At 39.1% G+C, this 22,684-nt stretch overlaps 2 protein-coding genes across 3 annotated transcripts in view; both read left to right on the plus strand.

Moving 5' to 3' along the window:
* astn2 (astrotactin 2) overlaps positions 1–17,170 on the plus strand; it is a 481,074-nt gene extending 463,904 nt beyond the window's left edge. The window contains exons 21-23 of one of the 2 annotated variants that reach the window (XM_082170500.1): positions 7,142–7,242; positions 8,698–8,881; positions 15,266–17,131. In XM_082170500.1, the coding sequence (XP_082026626.1) occupies positions 7,142–7,242; positions 8,698–8,881; positions 15,266–15,503 (523 nt within the window). In that variant the 3' untranslated portion in view covers positions 15,504–17,131. Of the gene's footprint in view, positions 1–7,141; positions 7,243–8,697; positions 8,882–15,265 lie in introns of both variants that reach the window. The other variant, XM_082170501.1, reaches the window with a different exon arrangement.
* Positions 11,756–13,962, plus strand: LOC309500110 (uncharacterized protein; the record flags this gene model as incomplete). The annotated part of the gene is made up of 4 exons (XM_082171675.1): positions 11,756–12,096; positions 12,172–12,385; positions 12,497–13,249; positions 13,927–13,962. Exons 1-4 carry the CDS (start codon positions 11,876–11,878, stop codon positions 13,960–13,962), a joined length of 1,224 nt encoding a protein of 407 aa, XP_082027801.1. The 5' UTR covers positions 11,756–11,875.
* Positions 17,171–22,684: the final 5,514 nt, after the last annotated feature.

Consider the following 22,684-nt stretch of genomic DNA (forward strand, 5'->3'; position numbering starts at 1 on the left):
TAGTAGTAATTTTTACCAACTTGAGTTCTAACCCACTCATAATACTTACCGATGTTTGTGCTGTTGTCACTCACTGGAGGACAGAACTGGCTTTTGTTAATTAAAATGATTTTATAAAGAAGAGAGATATTGAGGACAACTGATTACAGATTAAAACAATATTACAAAAGTTTGGTTTTTAAAAGTTTGATTAGTAAAATAAAAAAATATTAGTAATGTAAATTATAATATTGAAATGTGGACATGTCAATGAGTGCAGCTGAAATGCATGTTAGCAATCAGCACAAATGTGATATATTCAGTCTGGTTTCTTTGGAAGGACACATCCTTCCAACACCGACTTAATGGTCCAAAGACCTCCGGCAAGTAAATTGATGTGGTTTGGATTTTGTAATCTATGTTTGCTAAGTGTGGTATTTCTGTAAGTTGTGTTTATAGAGCTCTTTTTGATCCAGACAGGTAATAAAATGGCCTTTTCTGTGTTGATTAGGTCTTTCGTGACAAGACGTATCAGAACATGGTTTATTTATGAACAGGATTTACGTCATAAATGTGAAATTTAACTGTGTCGCCTTCTTATAGACTCTATATTGAGGGGGTTAAAGAACTTTGTACCTTTTGAGTTCTTTCATAATGTTGTGTGATTTTCCATCTTATTGCCACCTTGGTTCCTCACCAATCTTTCCCAGGCCTTCGGTTTTCATTTCAATCGTTTACCCAGAAATGAGCATTTTGTCATCATTTACTCTCCCTCAACAATACATGTGTTGTCATCATGTCAGCTCTTTTCTATAAAGTGGATGGTGACTTTAAAACCAAGCTCCAAAAATCATGAAAAAACAAAAACAAATGTAACTTGTGCACTTGGTTTCTGAAGCCGTACTTGTACGTTACATTTACATTTATTCATTTAGCAGATGCTTTTATCCAATTAAAGTTAACATTTTAAATGAAAGAATCAATACCGTAACCTGAAGTGCAGTAAAAAAAATAAAAATATGCCTTCCGTCTTGACGTGTCTTTGGCTGCACTGAACCGACCATCTAGATTAAATTGCACAAATCTATGGCTTGCAAAGTGCATGCAATTTTGTCAGCATTCTGTTTGATGCTAAGAAGAATTTGGTATTTAGTCGTCACTAACAAACAGACAAGCTCTCAAAACAGCTTAAGTTTGAAAAATTGCTAAACAATCAACCTAAATGAGCAGCGTAGCATAGTTGACTCATGGGAGAAGGTTAGTGGTGAAACTCTGAGAACAGACCCTGAAATCATGATTCTTTAAAGGTCAGAATAAATCATGGCCACTGACACAGCGAAGCATGATAAACCTGGTATGACCCATACCATGGCGTGAATTATGAGATGCCTGAATTATGCATATGCTCTCCAAGGTTCAGGGTCCAAATCTCTGTTTAGCTTGCTCGTTGTAAGGTCAAAACAATTCATAAACTATATATGAAGTACATCTATCTTCTGTCCTCATCTCCTCAACCACGTTTGATTGGTGTTCTGGTATATCTCACAAGAAGAGTTGAAAACAAACCCTTCAAGCTGAAGGAAATATCTGTTGTTTTAGCTACTAATGTGTTTGATGCCTGGAAGGCAAGCCATTACGAGAACACTGACTACAAGATCTTTAAATGCTTCCATTAAACCTGATTTCTGTTTTCCTAAGTAGCTGATGTTAAGATTAGCATACAAATGCATTTTACTTCCAAAAGTATTTTCTTAAATGTGTCTGTGCTTCAGAATAGCCACGTTTGACCAACAAGATCAGCCCAGATGCATATTTTCAACCCCAAAACAAACTCCTAAAAGCCACATGTCCTCTAGCAATGATTTAGCAGAGCTTCACTGTGAATATATCATCTCTGAGTTAATTATTTTTGGTGGAAAACACAAAAGAAAATCTTTAAGGTATCACTGAAAAGCTTCCACAGTGATTTTCAGTCAAATTTAAAATTTGACACTATCGGATGAGAACGAAATTTAAAATGAATTGAGCGCATAAATGACGCTAACTTTGCTCCATCGACACTGTTATTGAACTGAACTGAATCAACATTGAACTGAATTGAGCTGAATAATCACTGTGAGCTGCTTTACAACTGCTTGAAATTCCTGTTTATTGCTGTTCAGCTGCTTTGAAACAATCTGAATTGTATAAAGCGCTATAGAAATAAATGCGACCTGACTTGGCACACCAGCGTCTGTAATTGTCGTGACATCTTGTTTGTTCTCGAGATTAAAGTCGAGTTTTGCTGAAGTCTACGGGAAACCGCTATCCATCTATCTTACGTGCCTTTGAAAATATCTCAACGGTGTCTCAATCTGAGCTCAGATTTGCCAAAAGCAACTAATTTAACGGCTGAACTATAGGTGCCAGAAATCAAAACATCCATGAGCTGAGAAAAGCCAAACATACAGGAGTATCCAGAGAATGGTGAAACTGAAGTGAGAAAAAGACAGATGTAGAGTGTGTCAGCCGGGCAGAAGAAGAGAGAGAGAGAGAGAGAGAGAGAGAGAGAGAGAGAGAGAGAGAGAGAGAGAGAGAGAGAGAGAGAGAGAGAGAGAGAGAGAGAGAGAGAGAGAGAGAGAGAGAGGATCGTTCCTGAGGGGCGAAGGGGAATGTGTTTTGACATTCCCAGCGATGAGCCAGACCACTTCGCTTTGTTCTCCTGGGTGATCTTTATCACTGCCAATTGTTCGCAGAGTTCCTCAGACTTGGATTTAAATGGCATGTGACATCCAGAGAGAGAAGCAAAGATAAGAAACATGAATAAAACTAAAGCATCAAAAAATGGCGTTTGAACGTCTAAAGAGCTGCACAGCATTTAGAAACACTCTTACAGATAAAGGTTCTTTATTCACATCGAAGGTTCCAAAAATAACCTTTTACATCAATTTCCATTGAACAAAAGTTTCTTTATAGTGGAAAATGGTTCTTTAAGGCCCGTTCACAGCTATAACGATAACTATATTATACCGTACACACCAGAGCATGCTAACACTCAGTTTATTATAAGTTTGTGCTGCAGTTTTTTCACCTGCTGCTTTAAATGATGATTGGTGGATGGATTCTAAAGGATAAAATATGTATTCTGATTGGCTCTTTTATCGTTTTGAAAGTGGTTCCAATTATATCGTTCCTTTGTGTTGTTATCGTTATAGTTGTGGTGTGGACTTCCCTATTCTCATAAAAATTAGGATGATTATTAAAACTGTATATTTATCATTATATATATATACAGGCCTTTAGACTAGTTTCTCTTTCCCCGGCATTGGCGGAAATTTTCGGCTTTCTGTGTTTTCACGGTTATACGGTAGGGGGCGCTATTACGCATCTTCTGAAAGAGTACAGAATCTCCTAATCAAAACAAGAAGCAGAAACAAGCAATATCATTTGCAATCATATGCATGTGTAAAATAACGCGATAATCAACATTTAACAGCATATAAAAAGTTCACTTACTTAAAAAAAATGAGTAAACCCTTTGCCTTAAAATTAAGTAACTAAGCTTAAAGGGTAACTCTCGCCAAAATGCAACCTAGGGTCTTTTTGTTAATCTAACCAAGGCAAACTTTCATTTAAAAGCATAATTAAAACGCCACAAAGTCCACTGGCATTTTGACAGTCAAAAATAGTCGATCTCCGAATGTGAATGAACTGACTCTGAATTTTAGTATTGCTTCTTATTTGAGCATCCCTTTTCAAATACAAGGTCAATATTGATTTTCACTAAAGACAAAACAACAAATTATCCGTGAATTTATTTGGAACTAAGCTTTAGGAGCTTTCCATCTTTACTCTCCTCCCTGTTACGTTGCATTCGGAGATCGACTACTTTTGACTGTCAGAATGCCGGCGGACACACAGCTACAGTGAGTTCAAAATCTTTCTTTTTAGTAAACTCTGTGTACACAAACAATGTTCTCAATGCTGGAGTTCATGTGTAGAGCCTCTGGTGATACTTCCAGCAAAGTTTCATGTTGTGTCGAGCCTTCTTAGTGTTTTAAAAATAGCCATTTTTGATGCTATCATAGTCGTGCCACAAGCACTCCAATTCAAAAGGCAATTTGACCGAAAACGAAAATACGGTCAAACTTTAAAGTGGCGTTTCCATTCTAATTATGCTTTTAAACGAAAATTTGCCTTGGGTAGATTAACAAAAAGACCCTAGGTTGCATTTTGGCGAGAGTTACCCTTTAATGCTTAATTGAACAAATTAAGTTATGTGAACTTGACAATTCCACATTACTTAATTTTTTCAATTAAGCATCATGTTTATTTACTTAATCATTTTAAGGCAACGGGTTTACAAATATTTTTTAAGTTAAGTCAACTGATCACTTTTTACAGTGTAATGTTACTGAATGAAAGGTCGACCCAGGACGAGCTACAGGACTACCCACATTCAAGTGTTTATAAAAAAGAATGCATGAAGCTATAAACTTTTTTTTATTTTTTTATTTTTTTATTTTTTAAGAAAAGGGTCTGTTCTTTCTTTTGATATATTGCATGTTCAGATTCATATAACAAAATATTCTGGGGGCCATGAAAATATTGTGAAAATTACCAAAAATGCAACTTGGTTTTTGAAAAATGGTTCTTTTGGTTCTTTGGGAAACCAAAAATGGTTCTTCTATGTCATTGCTTCAGAACCTTCTTTTGGAGCCTTTATTTTTAAGAGCATACGGTAAAGTGAGAGCTAATTCGGAGTAGCTTACGTAAGCACAAAAAGTACCTTTGGCAGTTTTGCAACACCTTAAACAACCCAAAACAGCAACTAGTCTCGAGTTCCCCTTCTGAAGTCCTTAAACCAATCTACAAATTGTCTGATAAAAAAAATAAAAAAAAATAAAAACACTCCAATAGGCAACCACGCAACCACATAATTCAAACAATGTGATTGTTGAGCCAGTGTTGTTCTGATGAGATTGGCAGCGGATGGTGTCTGGCCTGCATTTGGAGTGATGTCTTTTGGTGAGGTTTAGGAAAGGAATGCCACACTCATTCGATGAATAACAAGATCAGGCAAACTATGCAAGCCATGTATAAACAGACCGTATTACAAACAAAACAATCAGCTAGTGGTTATTGAAATATGGATTTCCAAACAAAGGAAGAGTCAAAGTGTCGAAACCTTGCCGTGTAAAAAAAATTCTCCTTTGGATCAGGGAAAAGACATCTCTGGCTTCCTCCCATTGTCTTATGCATAGTCAGAAAGCGTATCGATTTCATCGGATTCATAAGTGATGAATGTGATACAACAAAGCTGGAATGAACAAATGTCTGCAACCGGCGTCTCGGGTTGGATGCATGTGATGTTGGTTTATGGTATGACTGCATTTCTGGTAATGAAGGAATTTCAATAAAAAAAATGTGTTTTGCAATTGAATCTGATGCTGGCACATTGCATATAAACGTGGAGAGTCTACCTAATCTTCTTAATGTATGTTTACAGTGCACTTGACGTACGGTACAGTACCAAGATTTGGAGCCATGCTGAGGTTATGAGTCAGCAACATTTAACTGCCTTTATTATTTAAGAATATAGGCAATGCTAAAGGGTGCTGGTTTGTGTTGCAACTGTAGCTGGGACTATATTCACAATACAGAATGATATGATGCAATATAAAATGATGATACAAGCAGTCCTCTGAATATGTATTTAAAGTGTTGTCGAGCACATATATTAGAGTTGCAATGATTCGAGCACATGTGTGAGCATTCAAAGGCAATTAAAGAGGCCGTATTATGCCCTTTCACAAAGCATTGGTTTTGGCTCTACTAGAACAGGGTTTCAAGCTTGAATGTTCATATTTTTCCTCATATTCTTCATTGTTGCAGCTCCTCTCTTCCCAGTCTGTCAGTAACGCTCTGTTTAGTTCATGTCCCTATGAAGCCCCTCCTTCTGAAAAGCACACTGTGCTCTGATTGGTCGGCTGGAGCAGTGTGTTGTGATTGGTCGAGCGCTTCGAGTGTGTTTGGGAAATGTCCCGCCCCTTACCATAACCGCCAGTTTAACACACTACTAACTAACTCTACCAGGCCCCGCCCCTTTATTCTGCGCATTAATGATTTAAATGAGGAATATTGTGACGTGTTCGTTCCCGGAAGAAACTCAAGACTACAATGGAGGCGTTTCAGGAGTTCAGAAACACTGATATAGAGAAGAACTCCCGCTGGAGGGACTTGTAACTTTGCAGAGTATTTTCATGCTCAAACAGCAACATTACACACTAAAGAAAGATGAACATGGAAAAAAAGCATAATAGGTCTTAATATTTTAATATCTCTAAGATATTTAAATATTGGTTGGTATTGATATGTTAAGAGATTTAAATATTGGTTGGTTTTGTTCCATGAAGAGATTTAAATATTGGTTGGTTTTGTAAAAAACAAGAACAAGCGATTGTCAAACAAAACAGAACAAAAATTTTTTTTTTTTTACTTTCTCAGGTGAAAAGTCTGACACACACGCCAAATAGCATCTAAGTGTTATTCACACTTGAAGTGCCAAAAATGTAAAAAATTTAAAAATGTTTGTCTTGCACAATAAATATTGGCTAAAAATAATAACTAGACATAGTCAGATAACCGAGTCCGCATCGGTCGCATCGGTGACCTCAGTGACCCGCGTGTCATTATCCCGGAGTCAGGGCTGGGAGTGCAGGTTGTGCTGGGTGGTCTGGGAAAACGCTGAGCTGCAGCTTAAATGTGTTTTTTATTTGCCAAACGGAACTCCGTCATTAGAGGAAGTGGGAGTCCCATTTAAGCTGCTATTAGCCGTAATGACTGGGTTTTTTTTGGGGGTTTTTTTTGTTTTTTGCTCGTCATGCACGCAATTTCCTAACGTAACAGAATCCACTGGAATCCCTGCCTGCATGCTTTTAGTGGTCTGTGGCTCTTAAACAAGATCTGCAGAAAACACTCGTTCAGGGACACCTTTCGGTTTTAATGATTTTGTCGTAAGATTCCGTGTTTATGTTGCCGAAGCCCAAAGTTATTTGGCTTACTTTGCTCTATTTGTTTATTGGTGTAAATGTTCCATGTAAATGTCTCCGTTACATGGAGCTTAAAAACAGAGATTAGGAAACACACTGAAACAGTCTTTTCCTCACGTCCTCTCTTCTAGGTTCACTCTTTATGCGGTGGACAGTCGTGGTAGTCGTTCGGACGCGAGTTTTGTGACCGTCCGCACGTCTTGTCCGATGGTGGATGACAGCAAAGCTGAAGGTAATAATAATAATAATACTCAAAATCAATATCAAAGTCAAAATAGGATTACAGAAAGTTCACTCAAAGAAAAGGAAAAGTAGGACTTACCATGAAAGTCATAAAGGGTTACGCTTTATTTGGTAACACTTTATTTTACAGTGTCCTTGTTACATATGTAACATGCACTTAACATAGTAATAACAGTAAATTATGCATAATTACATGCAACTAACCCTCAACCAAACCCTAACTCTAGCCTAACCCTATAGTAAGAACATGTAGTTAAATAATATTACTCTGTACATAGATATATAATTAGTGTAACACTTTATTTTAAGGTTTCCGTGTTACAGTGTAATTACACATTTAAGTACTGAGTAATAATAACAAGTACTTACTTACTATATGGTTAGGATCAGGGTTTGGCTAAGGGTTATTTGCATGTAATTATGCATCATTTATAGTTATTACTGCAGTAACTACAGGTAACAATGGCACTGTATAATAAACTGTTACCTCATGTTTATGTAGATGATCTGTTAATAAACAATTAAAGCATGTTAGGACATCTCATATTTAGTTCTGATTCTCTTGTGAAAACGAAGTGTGTTTAATTGCATTGAATGTGCATACTTGATTACTGAAAGTATAATAGAAAGTGTACTTAAAGAGATTACACTTTCATGACACCTTCGGAACACACTTAAGTACACTTTTAAAAAGTGCACTTTGTAATAATGTCAAAGTTCGGTCATTGTGTTTTAGTAATCATTTGTAGTGCACTGTGAAGGACATGTAAAGTACTTGATTATAAATTTAACTGTAGATAATGCATTTGAAGTTAATTTAAAAGACGACAAAAGTAATTATGATTTTACTAAGTCCTACTTATAGTAAGTGGGTCAAAAACACTAAAGTTCAACTGCAATTAATAAAACAAATTAAGCTAATACTATTCAATTTAATTGAAATTAAAAACATTGCATTCAATTTGCACTTAAATATATTCTCTCAAAATATATTACTAATAAGAACTTTTACACAAGATTTCACAAAACACAGGCAGAATTTCATTTGTCACCAAAGATGAAAGAAAAGTTCAGAAAGTTTTTTTCTGCAATGGAATAAAAAACTACAAAAGGTAATTACGAAAAAAACAAGATTACAAATTACAAGATATAAAATTGCAATTGCATGCGATAAAGTCTCAAATATAAACTCGCAAATTTTCTGAAAAAAAAAGCCAGCTCACAATTCTGACATTTTCTCAGAATTTTGAGTTTATTTCTCACAATTCTGACTTTATAACTCGCAACTGCGCTTTTATATCTTGCAATTCTGCGAAAAAAGTCAGAATTGCAAAATAAAAATGTGTAATTACCTTTATTATTATGTTTCTTCAGTGGAGACAAGCTTCCGTATAATAGAGACATTTCAGTTTTTGGATGTCAGACTTTCTCTCTCCTCAAACAGAGATCGCAGATAAAGTGTATAACCTGTATAACGGCTACACCAGTGGCAAGGAGCAGCAGACGGCCTACAACACCCTGATGGAGATCTCCCCACCGCTGCTGTACCGCGTGCAGCATCACTACAACTCACACTACGAGAAGTTTGGAGACTTCGTGTGGAGAAGTGAGGATGAACTTGGACCCAGGTGAGGAAGAGTCATTCTCTGCATCTCACACTCTTTGCTCAATCTAATCTGTTTTAATCAGATCTTTATGACAAGAGACAATAGTACACTTTTCAATAGAAAACAATTTTAAAACAAAAAATGTATATATGGCATAGTAATCAGATACTGTATGTGTCTAATAGACTCAGTGTACTTCAGGCTGTTCTCGCTGTGATCTGAGTGACAAAACCAGATCACATTCAGCTACAGTGTGAACGCCGCCTTTGTGGCTTTTAACCATTAGTGGATCATATTAATATTGATGACCCTTATAAAACCAAAGTCCACTATTATACTTTAAAAGAATATACTAAAGTGAATATTCAAAGTCTTCGGATGCTTAATTGCATGTTAACTGCAATTGCATAAAAAGGTTATAGCCTACTTTATTTGGTAACACTTTATTTTACAGTGTCCTTGTTATTATGTTACATGTACTCACCATAGTAATAACAATAAATGATGTACAATTGCATGCAACTAACCCTCAACCAAATCCTAATCCTACCCTAACCCTATAGTAAGTAAATGTAGTTGCTTAATATTACTCAGTACTTAAATAAATAATTACACTGTAACAGTGACACCTTAAAAAAAAGTGTAACCCTTTATTTTAAGGTGTCCATGTTACAGTGTAATTATGCATTTAAGTATTGTGTAATAATAATTATCATGGACTTACTATAGGGTTTGGGTAGGACCAGGGTTTGGTTGAGGGTTAGTTGCATGTAATTACGCACAATTTATAGTTATTACTACATTAACGTGTAACAAGGACACTGTAACATAAAGTATTACATATAAAAATGTATTATGTTTTAATTTATATTACATGTATTTAGCTGAACTTTGGAGTTCTTGTTTCATCCACTTAAGTGCTTTATATATTTGAAATATATAGTGCATTGCCGAAAGTACAAACTTGTATACACTTCAATGTAATTTCTAATTAAACTTACAGTATATGTCATGTATTCATATATAGTCGTATACTCTTGCACCCAAGTTGCAATTTAGTGAATTTAAAATATATGAATTTTAAATGTAATATCAAACAACACACTACAGTTAAAAATATAATCAAGTGCTTGTTAGTTAAAACATCAGAATAAGTGTGCCTCTTTAAAATATGATGCTTTAAAACACACTTTTTTTAAAGTGTACTTAAGTGTCATAGTCATGAAAGTGTGCTCTCACTACACTTAAGTGGCCTTTTATTTAATTAATATATTTCATGCATGTAATATACTTTTAAAATTTGAAGTAAACTACAAGTGCACATTCAATACACTTAAGTGCACTTATTCACAAGGGGAACTACACCTGTATGAACTGATTTCATACTGTAAAATGACGGTAACACTTTATTTTACAGTGTCCTTGTTACATATGTTGCATGTACTTACCATAGTAATAACAGTAAATTATGCATAATTACATGCAACTAACCCTCAACCAAATCCTAATCCTACCCTAACCCTATAGTAAGTACATGTAGTTAAGTAATATTATTCAGTACTAAAATATATAACTACACTGTAACAATGACACCTTAAAATAAAGTGTAACCTAAATTACTTTTGGGTCATGTTTTTGATTGAAGAAATTCTCAAATGACTTATAACAATGAAGTTAGTTCTGATTGAAGAGGCTACTTGAGTGTTGTTTGAGAATTTGTAGGTTTTTATGGAACAGCCTGTATATTTTTAAGCAAAACACGAAGAGGAAGTGTGCAGTCCCTCACACGGGCCCCTGGTTTGAGGCCATCCGAAGGTTGCCATCCTAAACTCTCAGTGAATGTTTGTGTAATCTGTTCGCTGGCAGAACTAGCAGGAGGAATGAAACAGAGACCACCAATTACAGTTCGTTTTCCCTTTGTGTGAGGATCCAATAATCCTTATGAATATCAACACAGGCTTTGCATTAGGATAACAGCAGTAAGTAATGATTGTCATAAAACAGGGCACATGTTTCATAAAAAAAATCCTTCAAAACACATTTTCATCATATTTTGAGTTAAAGATAAAAATATAATTGCTGAGCAGACACAATTTTATAATGGACTGTGTAGTTTTACCACATTCAAATCTTTGTGTCTTTTTTCCCCCACCAAGCCCATTGTATCTATTAATAAGATTGTATTAATAATGGCATTTCATTATATATGTATAGTATAAATGAAAAGATTAATATATTCTAATGATGTCAATATAACACTTTTTACAGAAAAGCAATTTTTCCTTGTTATTATTAATTATTATTCAAACAAGTTTTCAGAAATTTTTAAGGTTAAAATAATTTGAGTCATGGATGTTATTTTCTTGGGCCTTTTTTTTCTGTTTTGACATTTGAAAACCTAAACTAAACTTGTAAATTCATACAAAGGTTGAACTATCTGAAAATAATTTGGCCTTAATCTGCGTCAATTTCCCTTTTTGATTGTTTTCTTGTTGCATCCGAAACAAATAGTTTTCTGCATGTTGGATACAATACTGACAACGATTATAAAGGGCCCTATTTTAATGATCTGAAACACAAGTATCAAACGCCAAACGCAAGTAACTGTCACAGTGTCTGGTTTGAGTTCCCTGGGTCATCACTAGATGTCCTCCTTCCCCACGGTGTCTGTCACATTCTGAACTACTTTCCCCACGATCCTTGTTCTTCATTGCACTCAGCTGTCCCTTGTCACTAATCATTGCACTCAGCCAATTCCCAATTAGCATTGTCATTTCCCTGTGTATATAACCCTGTCAGTTTTAGTATGTGTCACGGAGTCCTTGTATTTTCACGCCACTTCCGAGTTCTGTTCTTGCCCGTTTGTCTTGTGCCTGTTTATGTTGGATTGCTACTTTGGTTTTGACCCCTGCCTGGACTGGATTTGAGTAACGGATTTCCCTTAATAAATATACATACTGCACTTGGATCTACCTTGTTTCATCTGTGTGAGGATCGTGACAGAAGGACTCCGTCATGCATAGATCCAGCGGTATGGGTTTCCGTGTCTCTTCCCCAGCCACCGAGTGGGAGAAGAGGCAGCAGAGGGGGAATTCTCCATCAGGAGAGGTTCCACCTCGTATGAACATTTTCCAGTGTTTTGCCTTATGGGCTCGAATAACTGAGGAGAACATGGTGGCCAACTCCCCTGCACCCCTTTCCGTCAACACAGCTGATGATTGGTCTAATGACACCCCTGTCCGTAGACAGTTGTTTGAGGGAACCCGTCTGGCCACATTTTCTGGGACCCGTGGAGGTAGCAGGGGAGGAGGTGGTAGAGGTGAACCCCGACACCACTCTTCCCATCATCCTCTCTTCAGCCCTGAACCAGAGCTGTCCAGCCCAGAGCCTGCACCTCCTCATCATAAACGGAGGAGGAGGAGGAGGAAGCAGGCGTCCACCGTCCCCGAGCAGTCCGCTGTCATCCCGGAGGCCGTCCCCGAACAGCCCGCTGTCATCCCGGAGACCGTCCCGGAGCAGGCCGCTGTCATTCCGGAAGCCGTCCCCGAACAGCCCGCTGTCATCCCGGAGACGGTGCCCGTGCAGTCCGCTGTCATCCCGGAGGCCGTCCCTGAACAGCCCGCTGTCATCCCGGAGGTCGTCCCAGAGCAACCCGCTGTCGTTCCGGAAGCTGTCCCCGATCAGCCAGCTGTTGTCCCGGAGGTCGCCCCGGAGCTGCCCACCATCAGTCCTGCCATGGCCAAGAGAGCAGTCTTCCTGTTTTACGCATTGGCGGTTCTGCACGCATGGAGGAAGCACATGAGTTCCGCCCAGCCAGAGACTGTTCACGTCACGTCTGCCCAGCCAGAGACTGTTCACGTCACGTCTGCCCAGCCAGGGACTGTTCACGTCACGTCTGCCCAGCCAGGGACTGTTCACGTCACGTCTGCCCTGCCAGAGACTGTTCACGTCACGTCTGCCGATCCAGAGACTGTTCACGTCACGTCTGCCGAGCCTGTGTCTTCGGACAAGATGGCCGCCGCCGAGCCTGTTCACGTCACGCCTGCCGAGCCTGTGTCTTCGGACAAGATGGCCGCCGCCGAGCCTGTTCACGTCACGCCTGCCGAGCCTGTGTCTTCGGACAAGATGGCCGCCGCCGAGCCTGTTCACGTCACGCCTGCCGAGCCTGTGTCTTTGGACAAGATGGCCGCCGCCGAGCCGGTTCACATCACGCCTGCCGAGCCTGTGTCTTCGGACAAGATGGCCGCCGCCGAGCCTGTTCACGTCACGCCTGCCGAGCCTGTGTCTTCGGACAAGATGAACGCCGCAGAGACTGTTCACGTCACTTCTGCCGAGCCTGTGTCTTCGGAGAAGATGACCGCCGCCGAGCCTGCGTCTTCAGACAAGATGGCCACCACAGAGATTGTTCACGTCACGTCTGCCGAGCCTGTGTCTTCGGAGAAGATGACCGCCGCTGAACCTGTGTTTTCAGACAAGATGGCCGCCGCCGAGCCGGTGGTGTCTGTTCCTGAGCCGGTGGTGTCTGTTCCTGAGCCGGTGGTGTCTGTTCCTGTGCCATGGCCGCCCGAGGGGTCGTCTCCGCCGTGGCCGCCCGAGGGGTCGTCTCCGCCGTGGCCGCCCGAGGGGTCGTCTCCACCCTGGCCACCCGAGGGAGGGTCTCCGCCCTGGCCGCCCGAGGGAGGGTCTCCGCCCTGGTCGTCCGAGGGAGAGTCTCCGACCTGGCCGCCCGATGGACTGTCGTTTCAGCCCTGGCCGCCTGCACGACCTGCTCCGCCCTGGCCACTCGAGGGAAAGTCTGCTTCACCCTGGCCGCCCGATGGACTGTCGTCTCCGCCCTGGCCGCCAGATGGACTGTCGTCTCCGCCCTGGCCGCCAGATGAACTGTCACTCCCTGTCCCCGTTTCCCTCCATGGACCTGGCCCCCCATCCCTCCCCTGATCCTCCACCAGTCCACCTCCCGCCTGGGCTCTTGTTTTGTCTGTCATGTCTTGGAGCGTCTGGTAGCCGCTCCGTAGAAGGGGGGTTATGTCACAGTGTCTGGTTTGAGTTCCCTGGGTCACCACTAGATGTCCTCCTTCCCCACGGTGTCTGTCACATTCTGAACTACATTCCCCACGATCCTTGTTCTTCATTGCACTCAGCTGTCCCTTGTCACTAATCATTGCACTCAGCCAATTCCCCATTAGCATTGTCATTTCCCTGTGTATATAACCCTGTCTGTTTTAGTATGTGTCACGGAGTCCTTGTATTTTCACGCCACTTCCGAGTTCTGTTCTTGCCCGTTTGTCTTGTGCCTGTTTATGTTGGATTGCTACTTTGGTTTTGACCCCTGCCTGGACTGGATTTGAGCAACGGATTTCCCTTAATAAATATACGTACTGCACTTGGATCTACCTTGTTTCATCTGTGTGAGGATCGTGACTGTAACTTTGTCGGCGGATCCGACACAAATCTAAAATGGGTTTGTCTGAAGTAGCTACATTACTCATAGGTGTGGTTTGGGCGTAACGTGAAATAAACAAATCAGAGCGTCATCTCACATTCTCTTTAAGAGCAGGCGCGCTTGTTCCATGGCGGGTTGCTATTATAACGTTGGATTTGCCAGATGCACGCCAGGAGCGGTTCACAGCCGAGGAGACCGACGTTCTCGTCAGGGCCGTAAAACACAGAGAAGTGACATTGGGAGGGAGAAACACACCCAAATTAGCTTCGGTTAAACAGGCGTATATTAATTTGGGTAAATGTGTAAGCTAGATTTATGCCTATTTTTCCACATTTTCATGGACACCACAATGATTTCCCTCGTGTGGTAATATTTTTCCTTGTAATTATGTATGGTTTGCAAAAATGGGAACTGCTGCGTCTGTGTAGATGAGAGAAGCAAAGTGTATGCGTGTTGTGCACACGCTACATTATGGCCAAGCATGCGCCCTTAAAATAGCATCTGAATAACGCGCCACTGACTTTAGACTAGGTTTTCTCTGGTCTGTGGCGGAATTGTTTTCTGAAACTGCAAAATAGCACCAGGGAACGTTTGCGCCGGAACACGCCTCCTCTTTTCGCTGGACCGCCCCCGGGAGCGCAAGTTCATTCCCTAATTTACCGACGTGCGTCTGTGGAGGGAAAAGTCCGCTGTGCGTCGGGTGCAAAATAGGAATGATACATGCGTCGCTGTACAAAGTCAATTGCGCTGGGTGCAAGATAGGGCCCAAAGTCTTTTAGTCTTAAGTCAATTACACTGATCATAAGAGGGTTCAGCAATGCATGAATATGGCCATTCCAGGCTCATTGGAAATCCAGTACTTGACTGCGTTGAGCAAAGCTTTTCAGGTTCTGTCATGTGTTATTTCCAATGATCCTGGCTTGAACTCGACACACTGACCGCTCTCTCTCTGTCCCCCACAGGAAGGCTCATCTGATCCTGAGACGAACCGATCGGATCAGTCTGTTCTGTCGCTCGCTCCTCCGCAGTGGCTTCATCCAGAGCCGAACCGAGAGCGTCCCGTACATGCTGTGTCGCAGTGATGACACGAGACCTGGTGGCTCTCTATGGCACAGTTCACTTCACGAAACCCGGCTAGCCTGTCTGGAGAAAGTCATATCAGTGCAACGCAACATATACGGAAAGTCAAAATTACGATGAGACTTGACCTTCTCTCTTATGGTCTCACGCTTGGCTGTTCTTTTTTCTAAATCCAAATGACTTTGAGACTGTGAGAGGAGGCGTTGTTGTTTCTTTTCTTTTCTTTTTGGAGTTTTCCAAATGCAGAGAGCCTCGGAATGATTTATTATCTTTTTTTTTTCTTTTTTTTTTTGTGTCTCTTGCAAGGACATCACTACTGACGGACTATTTATGAATGTAAGAATTCAACTGCATGGTGCTGCAGGACTCCAAACCAGGTTCCCTGATACTCATTTTGCAAACATATCTCTTGGAATACTTAGCCAAGCAAGACGAGAACATGATCTCTCGGTGGTTTTCCTTCTTTTCTATTCAAGTCTATTAATCTTTTTATAGTTTTGCCACACTTAATTGAGAGAACTGACTTAAGAATATTGTCAGGGTCACAAAAAAATGCTTTTGAGAACAAGTATAGTCCTGTCGTTCACACATTATATTTAGCCGAAATAATGTTCCTTTATAGTGTCCAAAGAAATGAAAGGCAAATCAGACCAACAGATTTCATCAAAGTGAATCATCTAATGTATTTGGCAAAGGGATGTGGTAGAAAAGAAAGCAGAATTGTGCAGAACTATTCTGTAAATGATTGTCTGGGAACAATGTGTGTTTGATGAAAACACAGTTGAAGAAATGGTAAGAACTTCGCCTCAACACATTTTCAGTAAGTAAGTTGCTATATTCCATGCTATATTCATTGTGATAGTTAATTATGCTATTGTACATACAATTGTAAATGCAGTATGTAATAAGTGAATATGATTTTTTTGTGTGTGGGGGGGTGGGGTGAAGGGTCTATTAAATATGTATATAGAATCTCAAGAAGTTTTCTCAGTTTTCTCTAAAATATGTGAAGGATCAATTAAATATTGAAAAATAAAAACCTGTTACACGACCTCACGGAACACAACATCTGCTGCAGAATCTGTAAGATGAAGGGGAAAACTCAAATTAACACTGTTCAGAAGTTCAAATATCCATAACTTATGCTGTTGCGTCTTGAGCATCTTGTTTGCAGCATTTTGGGATAGTTGTCTATGAGTTCCTTGATTGCCTTAAAGGGACAGTTCACCCAAAAACAAAAATTCTGTCATCATTTACTCACCCTCATGTTGTTCCAAACCTGTACGAGTTTCTTTCTTCTGTCATACACAAAAGAAGATATTCTGAAGAATGTTGGACCCCATTGACTTCCATAGTAGCCGTCAACTTTACCCTTTAAGTGGTAAAACTGGTTCTCAGTGCCATTGGTCTCGTCATTGAGAGAGAAGTCAAATGTGTAAAGCATGCAAGACAACCAAAGGTTTTGAAGGACTTGAGGACTGACCAATGAGTCAGTGTCGAGAATAAAAGCGAGGAAAGAAGTAAAGACGTCTGTTACCTGAGCATCTTACATGTTCATAACAACACAAGCCACCTGGAATGAAGAAAGCAATCAGCATGATTGACAATATTCAAATGGTAAGCAAGCACTGCTTTGTTTAAGGTTTGTATATCTGCAGTTCTAGTTTGGGTTCCTCCTTTTGAATGACAAATATAGACTATTGATTCCTGCTGATACAGACAGTTATTTCCATACATTCAGGTGCAGAACACATGTGCTAGTTGGGAGTCGGATGTAGTTCTTTTGGTGTGTTCAAGCATAGGTTTCATCGCCGCTAGTTCTTTGTTGTCGGCTTGGTGTGTCACGGCCTTACGTCTGGAATAAGCATAAACACAATACATATGCACAACTTAACATGCAAAACATAATGTACTTTGTTAATACCAGTTATTTTCACATGCATGTGTTGAATCATTTGAAATCTCTCAATGCGACTGGTACAATTGTCTCATTGAACAGCAGCAGCATACATAATACATATCTGAGAGTTCTGGGATGTTTTGCTTACTGTAGATGGTGTCCTCCATGTAAAATGACCTACTGTGCCCTGTGTGAACCCCTAGGGTCCTGTTTATTTATAACTTCCAATTATTAGTTCATGTCTTTATTTGAAGGATACTAATTTTGATCGGAGTACTTGAGGAAAGCAAAAGGGTTGAAGGAATTTTGTAACCAACTGAACTCAACTTAGCATTGTTTCTTCTAAATTCCTCTACCTTCCTACGCCACTTGACTTACAGTAAGTTGAACAAAAGTGACTTAACGTAAATATCATGCTAAATAGTAGAGGTGTATGGTTAAACATAAGCATACTGAAATGGCATAATATTGTTTATATCGATATACTTCGATGGTGTCGAACACATAACGAAGCACACAGAGCCGGATAAGCGCACGATCCAACATGGGATATGCTTTATATTAAGTGTTTTAAAACTAAATCATAAATCTACATGGCTTGGCCATGACAAGCCACGTTGTTCGCTGAGGAAAACACGTCTCAAACGCATTAAACAACACATGTATCTGACACATGCATGACACAGCTGTCAGATGCATGTGTTGTTTAATGCGTTTGAGATGTGTTTTCCTCAGCGAACAACACACATCTTACGGTTGTATACTTAACTGTAAATGTTACAATTCATGCAAGTATTTCCATTTCAGTGCGTGCATGCATGCAAAGAATGGGAGTGCAATAATTATAACCTTAGGGACTGTTCGTTTTTTATTTAAGGGGCCACCGGAGGAGTTTTGAGATCTGTCGTCAAAAAAGACATGACCCTCCCTTCGCCAGCAATACATTTTTCTATGACCCTCCAAAATGTTTGTGAAAAAAGGCATGACCCTCCCCGATAATTTATTGATTAGCCTACTTCTGTACTGGTTTGCGCTTGGCAAAGATGTTCAGATAGCCATTGCTTTTTTTTGTTTTTGTTTTAAACCATAAACTCTTGCTTTCTCATCTTACTAGGGCTGTAACGATAGACCAAACCTACGATTCGGTTCGTATCACGATTTTTGATTTTAGATTTGAAAAAAATCATGTTTTCGGTGCTGATGTTTGTGACTCGTTCAACATGTGGGTGGCGCTGCCAATAAAGCATCTAAAAGCTGTCACAAAGAACCAGCAAAAGTAATGATTATTAATATGTCAAATATAGCAAGGAAACATTTTAATTGTTTATTAATAAACAAGTGTTTTCTGTGTCGACTGCAAAGATGAAGTTGACGATGCGTCACGATCTTCTCAGAACGCGCCAGAGAGAAATGGAATAGAATAGAATAGAATGAGGCATTTATATAGCGCTTTCATATGTACTACTGTACACCCAAAGCGCTTTACAATCATATCAGGGGATCTCTCCTCAACCACCACCAGTGTGCAGCATCCACTTGGATGATGCGACGGCAGCCACAGTACAACGGCGCCAGTGCGCTCACCACACACCAGCTATAGGTGGAGAGAGGAGAGAGAGTGATAGAGCCAATTCAATGTAAGGGGATGTAAACATATTTTGCCACCTAAAAGTTAAAGATGCACATTTCATAAGCAGAAAGCAGTCTGTTTTCCTTCGTTTTGAATTGTTCTGTTTAAAAGTAGACATTTCAAGCTTTCTATATATTTCTCAGGTCTGTGAGGCAAGTAGCATACCTTACACTGAGTTTCGGTTCATTTATGAGACAAGAGTCCAGTTCACTCGCCCGCGCCTCCCTGATTATCTATTTTCTACTATATTTACTTCTTATTTATTAAATCCAGATGAAACATTGATTAAAATTAAGATACAATTAATAAAAAAACGAAATTCACTTTAAAGAAAGGCTTTGTGCTTTCTGTTTGAGGTCTCTGTGAAATTTTTAAAGTCGCTTTCAGAGCAGTCATGTCCATAATGGAGAACTGTCACGCCCGTAACATTGTTTTTTTTTGTTTTTTTTACATAAATGCGAACACGAAAAATAAAATAAAAATTATATTTTATGTTCTGTGGAGGCTGATCTTTACTCATCCGGTGGGTATATTTCTTTTGGTTTGCACAGTGTAATTTATAGAAGAATTACTAAAACATATTTTGCCACCTAAAAGTTAAAGATTTTTTTGTGTCACGTCACGTCACGTGTATTTCCCTCATATTAAATATAAAATTTAATGTCTTGACTCCTTTATTTTTCTAATGTCTTGACTCCAAAATATATGTATTAAATGCATTTTCTGAGAATTTATATTTCAAGTTTTGACTGCAAATGTTACGTCTATAACACTGGAATCGCCCAATTTTAACGAATTTATCCTCAACTAGTTTTTGTGGTGTAGGTCTACGTATTTTATAATGTTAACTTAAATAATACTAATAGTAATTTAAAGATGTGGTAGCCCTACATCTTACACATCGTGGAAACAAAATAAGAATGGAACTAAAATATGGTAGTATCGCGCTACAGCGCACATTCTATCAGCAGCAGTTCTGGCGCCTCAGTCGCAATACTGTAAAACTCGACGTTCACATCACATGCTAATGCAGTGGTAGAGTTACACTCACAGGACACTGTGCACTTATTCGCAATCACAAAAGTTAATTATTTGTTCGTGCTTTAAAGCTTTGCCGGGTAAACATTTCATTGGCATTCTGTTCTGACATGATGCATTTTTTCTAAGCGCGAACTGAAGTGCGCGCGCACTGTCAAACAGCGCCAAACTGGATTTTTGTTGGGTCAGACCCATCTGATATCGAAGGGGGGCTGATAACGCGAGATCAACATGGAGCTAAATGGAAAAAAAATATCACCAAACAAGCCACTTTGAAATGTTGCTGTTTTCATGTATATAAAAGTTGGGTGACCCTCCCCCTAGACTAAAAAAAGTTGAATGACCCTCCCCTCAACAAAGAATAAAAAGACATGACCCTCCCCTATTTTCCTCCGGTGGCCCCTTCCATAAATACCGAACGGTCCCTTATTGTAAAATATTCTGCTAACATATTTTGCATCCAAAGTGTAAGTGCTTTGAATCTCTTCCACCAATTTCAACAGCAGCACAAACTGAAGTTTATGTTGCTTCCGATTGAAGCAATATTGACAGACTGACATTGTTTGTTCAGTAAACCACTGTTGAAACAAAAACAGAACATGGTTTGCCTCTGTTTTCCCCTGCTGTACTGAAAACATACAGAAACGTGACTTCACAACCGAGGTACATCCCAAACCGTTGTTTTCTGTGTACCGTTACACCACTACTAAAAAGTAGACCCCATATGCATGTAGTGAATCCAGTAGAACTACCCTTTAGTTATTAGCAAGCATGGGGCAGGAACACTTTATGGTTTTAGTTAACATTTTTTTGGTACAAACCTCATGGGATTTGACTGGGAGATCCACATCCATCAAAGAGGCCAATGTGAGACTCTCTTAAACTCAGTAACGAGATGTGAAGAGGCGATCGGTTTAAAGACACTAGTAGATTTGTCACAGGAGAGAGGTAAGGACAGCGTTGTGATCGATCAGATTACATGAGCATGTTCCTCTCAAACTTTAAAGAACTACATTTGTTTCCTGGATGTAGTTCAGTATGCCTCAGCATTATGTTGTTTTGATGATTGAACTATACATCATGTGTTTGTTTTACTAATCTATACATGAGAGTAAATGCTAAAGCTAATTTAGCACAGTTTATGACTGCTCTTATAAGAGCAAGAGTGGCTTTAACTCCTTCCCTGCCACAGACAAAAATTTCCGGAACGAAAATCTTTTTATAACGAATCTTATGAAATATTAAAAAAAATCTCTGGATCAAAACACTGGCAAAAAAACTAAAACAAAACAAAACAAAAAAACAGAAAGAAGCAATAAAAACATTGTAGTCTTTGACAAAAACACAATTTTCTCAGCTTTTTGTTTCAATTTTTGCTTTATTTAAAAAAAAATTTTTTTTACAAACTTGCAAAGTGTTGATAAAAAAAGGAATGTATGAAGCTAGATTAAAATGTTGTTTGTTTGTTTGAAAGCAGAGGGTCTGTTCTTTCTTTTGATATATTGCATGAACAGATATTCATACAACAATATTCTGGGGGTCATGAAGGTTTTGTGAAAAAAAAAATGCTGGAGGTTGCTGGGAATTTTTCTAAGAGAAAAATTCAAGGCAGGGAAAGAGTTAATTTTGCATATTTTTCTTTTCTTTCTATTGAGAGATCCATCTTAAACTTGAGACTTCTCTGTCTATCATTATGAAACCAATCCCTCGTAAATGAAATTGCTCAAGATTAATTTAGAGGCTCAAATATATCCCTCCTTTTTTTCAGTGCACATTCTCATTCAGAGATTGATCTTTAAGGAGACACAAAAGGGTTATGTGACTGAACACAGGTAAGTGATGATCAGTCATTTTCAGTTGATCAAAGTTCTTGCTTCTACAGCCGTTGCGTCTGTGTGTTAAGAGAAGAGATATCTATGGTCTGTTTCTCATTGTGAAGCATCTCAGGACCAAAGCAGTGGGTTTTCCTTAATCAGACCTCCACTTTCTGTAGTGAGTTAAAAAAATAAAAAATAATACATGTATATATACACTTAGATTTGTGAACAATATTTGAGAGGAAAAGGCCTTTTGTGTACATAGAAAAAGTCTTAGATCTTTGAGTTCAGCTCATGAAAAATGGGGGCAAAAACAAAAGTGTTGCGTTTATAATTTTGTTCAGTGTATATATATATCACATCTAGCTGGTCATTTCACCGGAAGTAGTTTTTGTCTACTGGACATACTTTGGCATTCTGGTTTTCACATACTATATAGTAGAGAAGTAATACATTTTGTATGCATTGTTAGATTATTCTGCTCGCCTATACCAGTGGGTTTCAACCCTGTCCCTGGAGCCCAAGTTACTAGCGTGTGTTAGCGCATTGCTAGCATGTTTTAATAAAATGATAGCATGCTTTAGCATGTTCATAATGTTTTAACAAGCTGCTAGTGTGTTTTAGCACTTTGCTAATATTTCTGACCTGTTTTAGCATGTTAGCATTGTTTAACATATTGCTAGCATGTTTTACCACATCATTAGCTTGATTTAACACATTGTTTTTAGCATGTTGTTAACAAATTTCTTATGATTCAGCATGTTAGTATGTTAACACTTTGATAACTTTTTTAACATGTTACTAACATGTTTTTTTTAATGTTTTAGTATGCAAGCATGTGTTAACACATTGATAACGTTTTTTTGCTAACCTGTTTCTTACAGTATATGTTTTAACATGCAATCATGTGTTAACA

Source organism: Leuciscus leuciscus, assembly GCF_965113295.1.
Source record: "Leuciscus leuciscus genome assembly, chromosome: 5".
Lineage (NCBI taxonomy): Eukaryota > Metazoa > Chordata > Actinopteri > Cypriniformes > Leuciscidae > Leuciscus > Leuciscus leuciscus.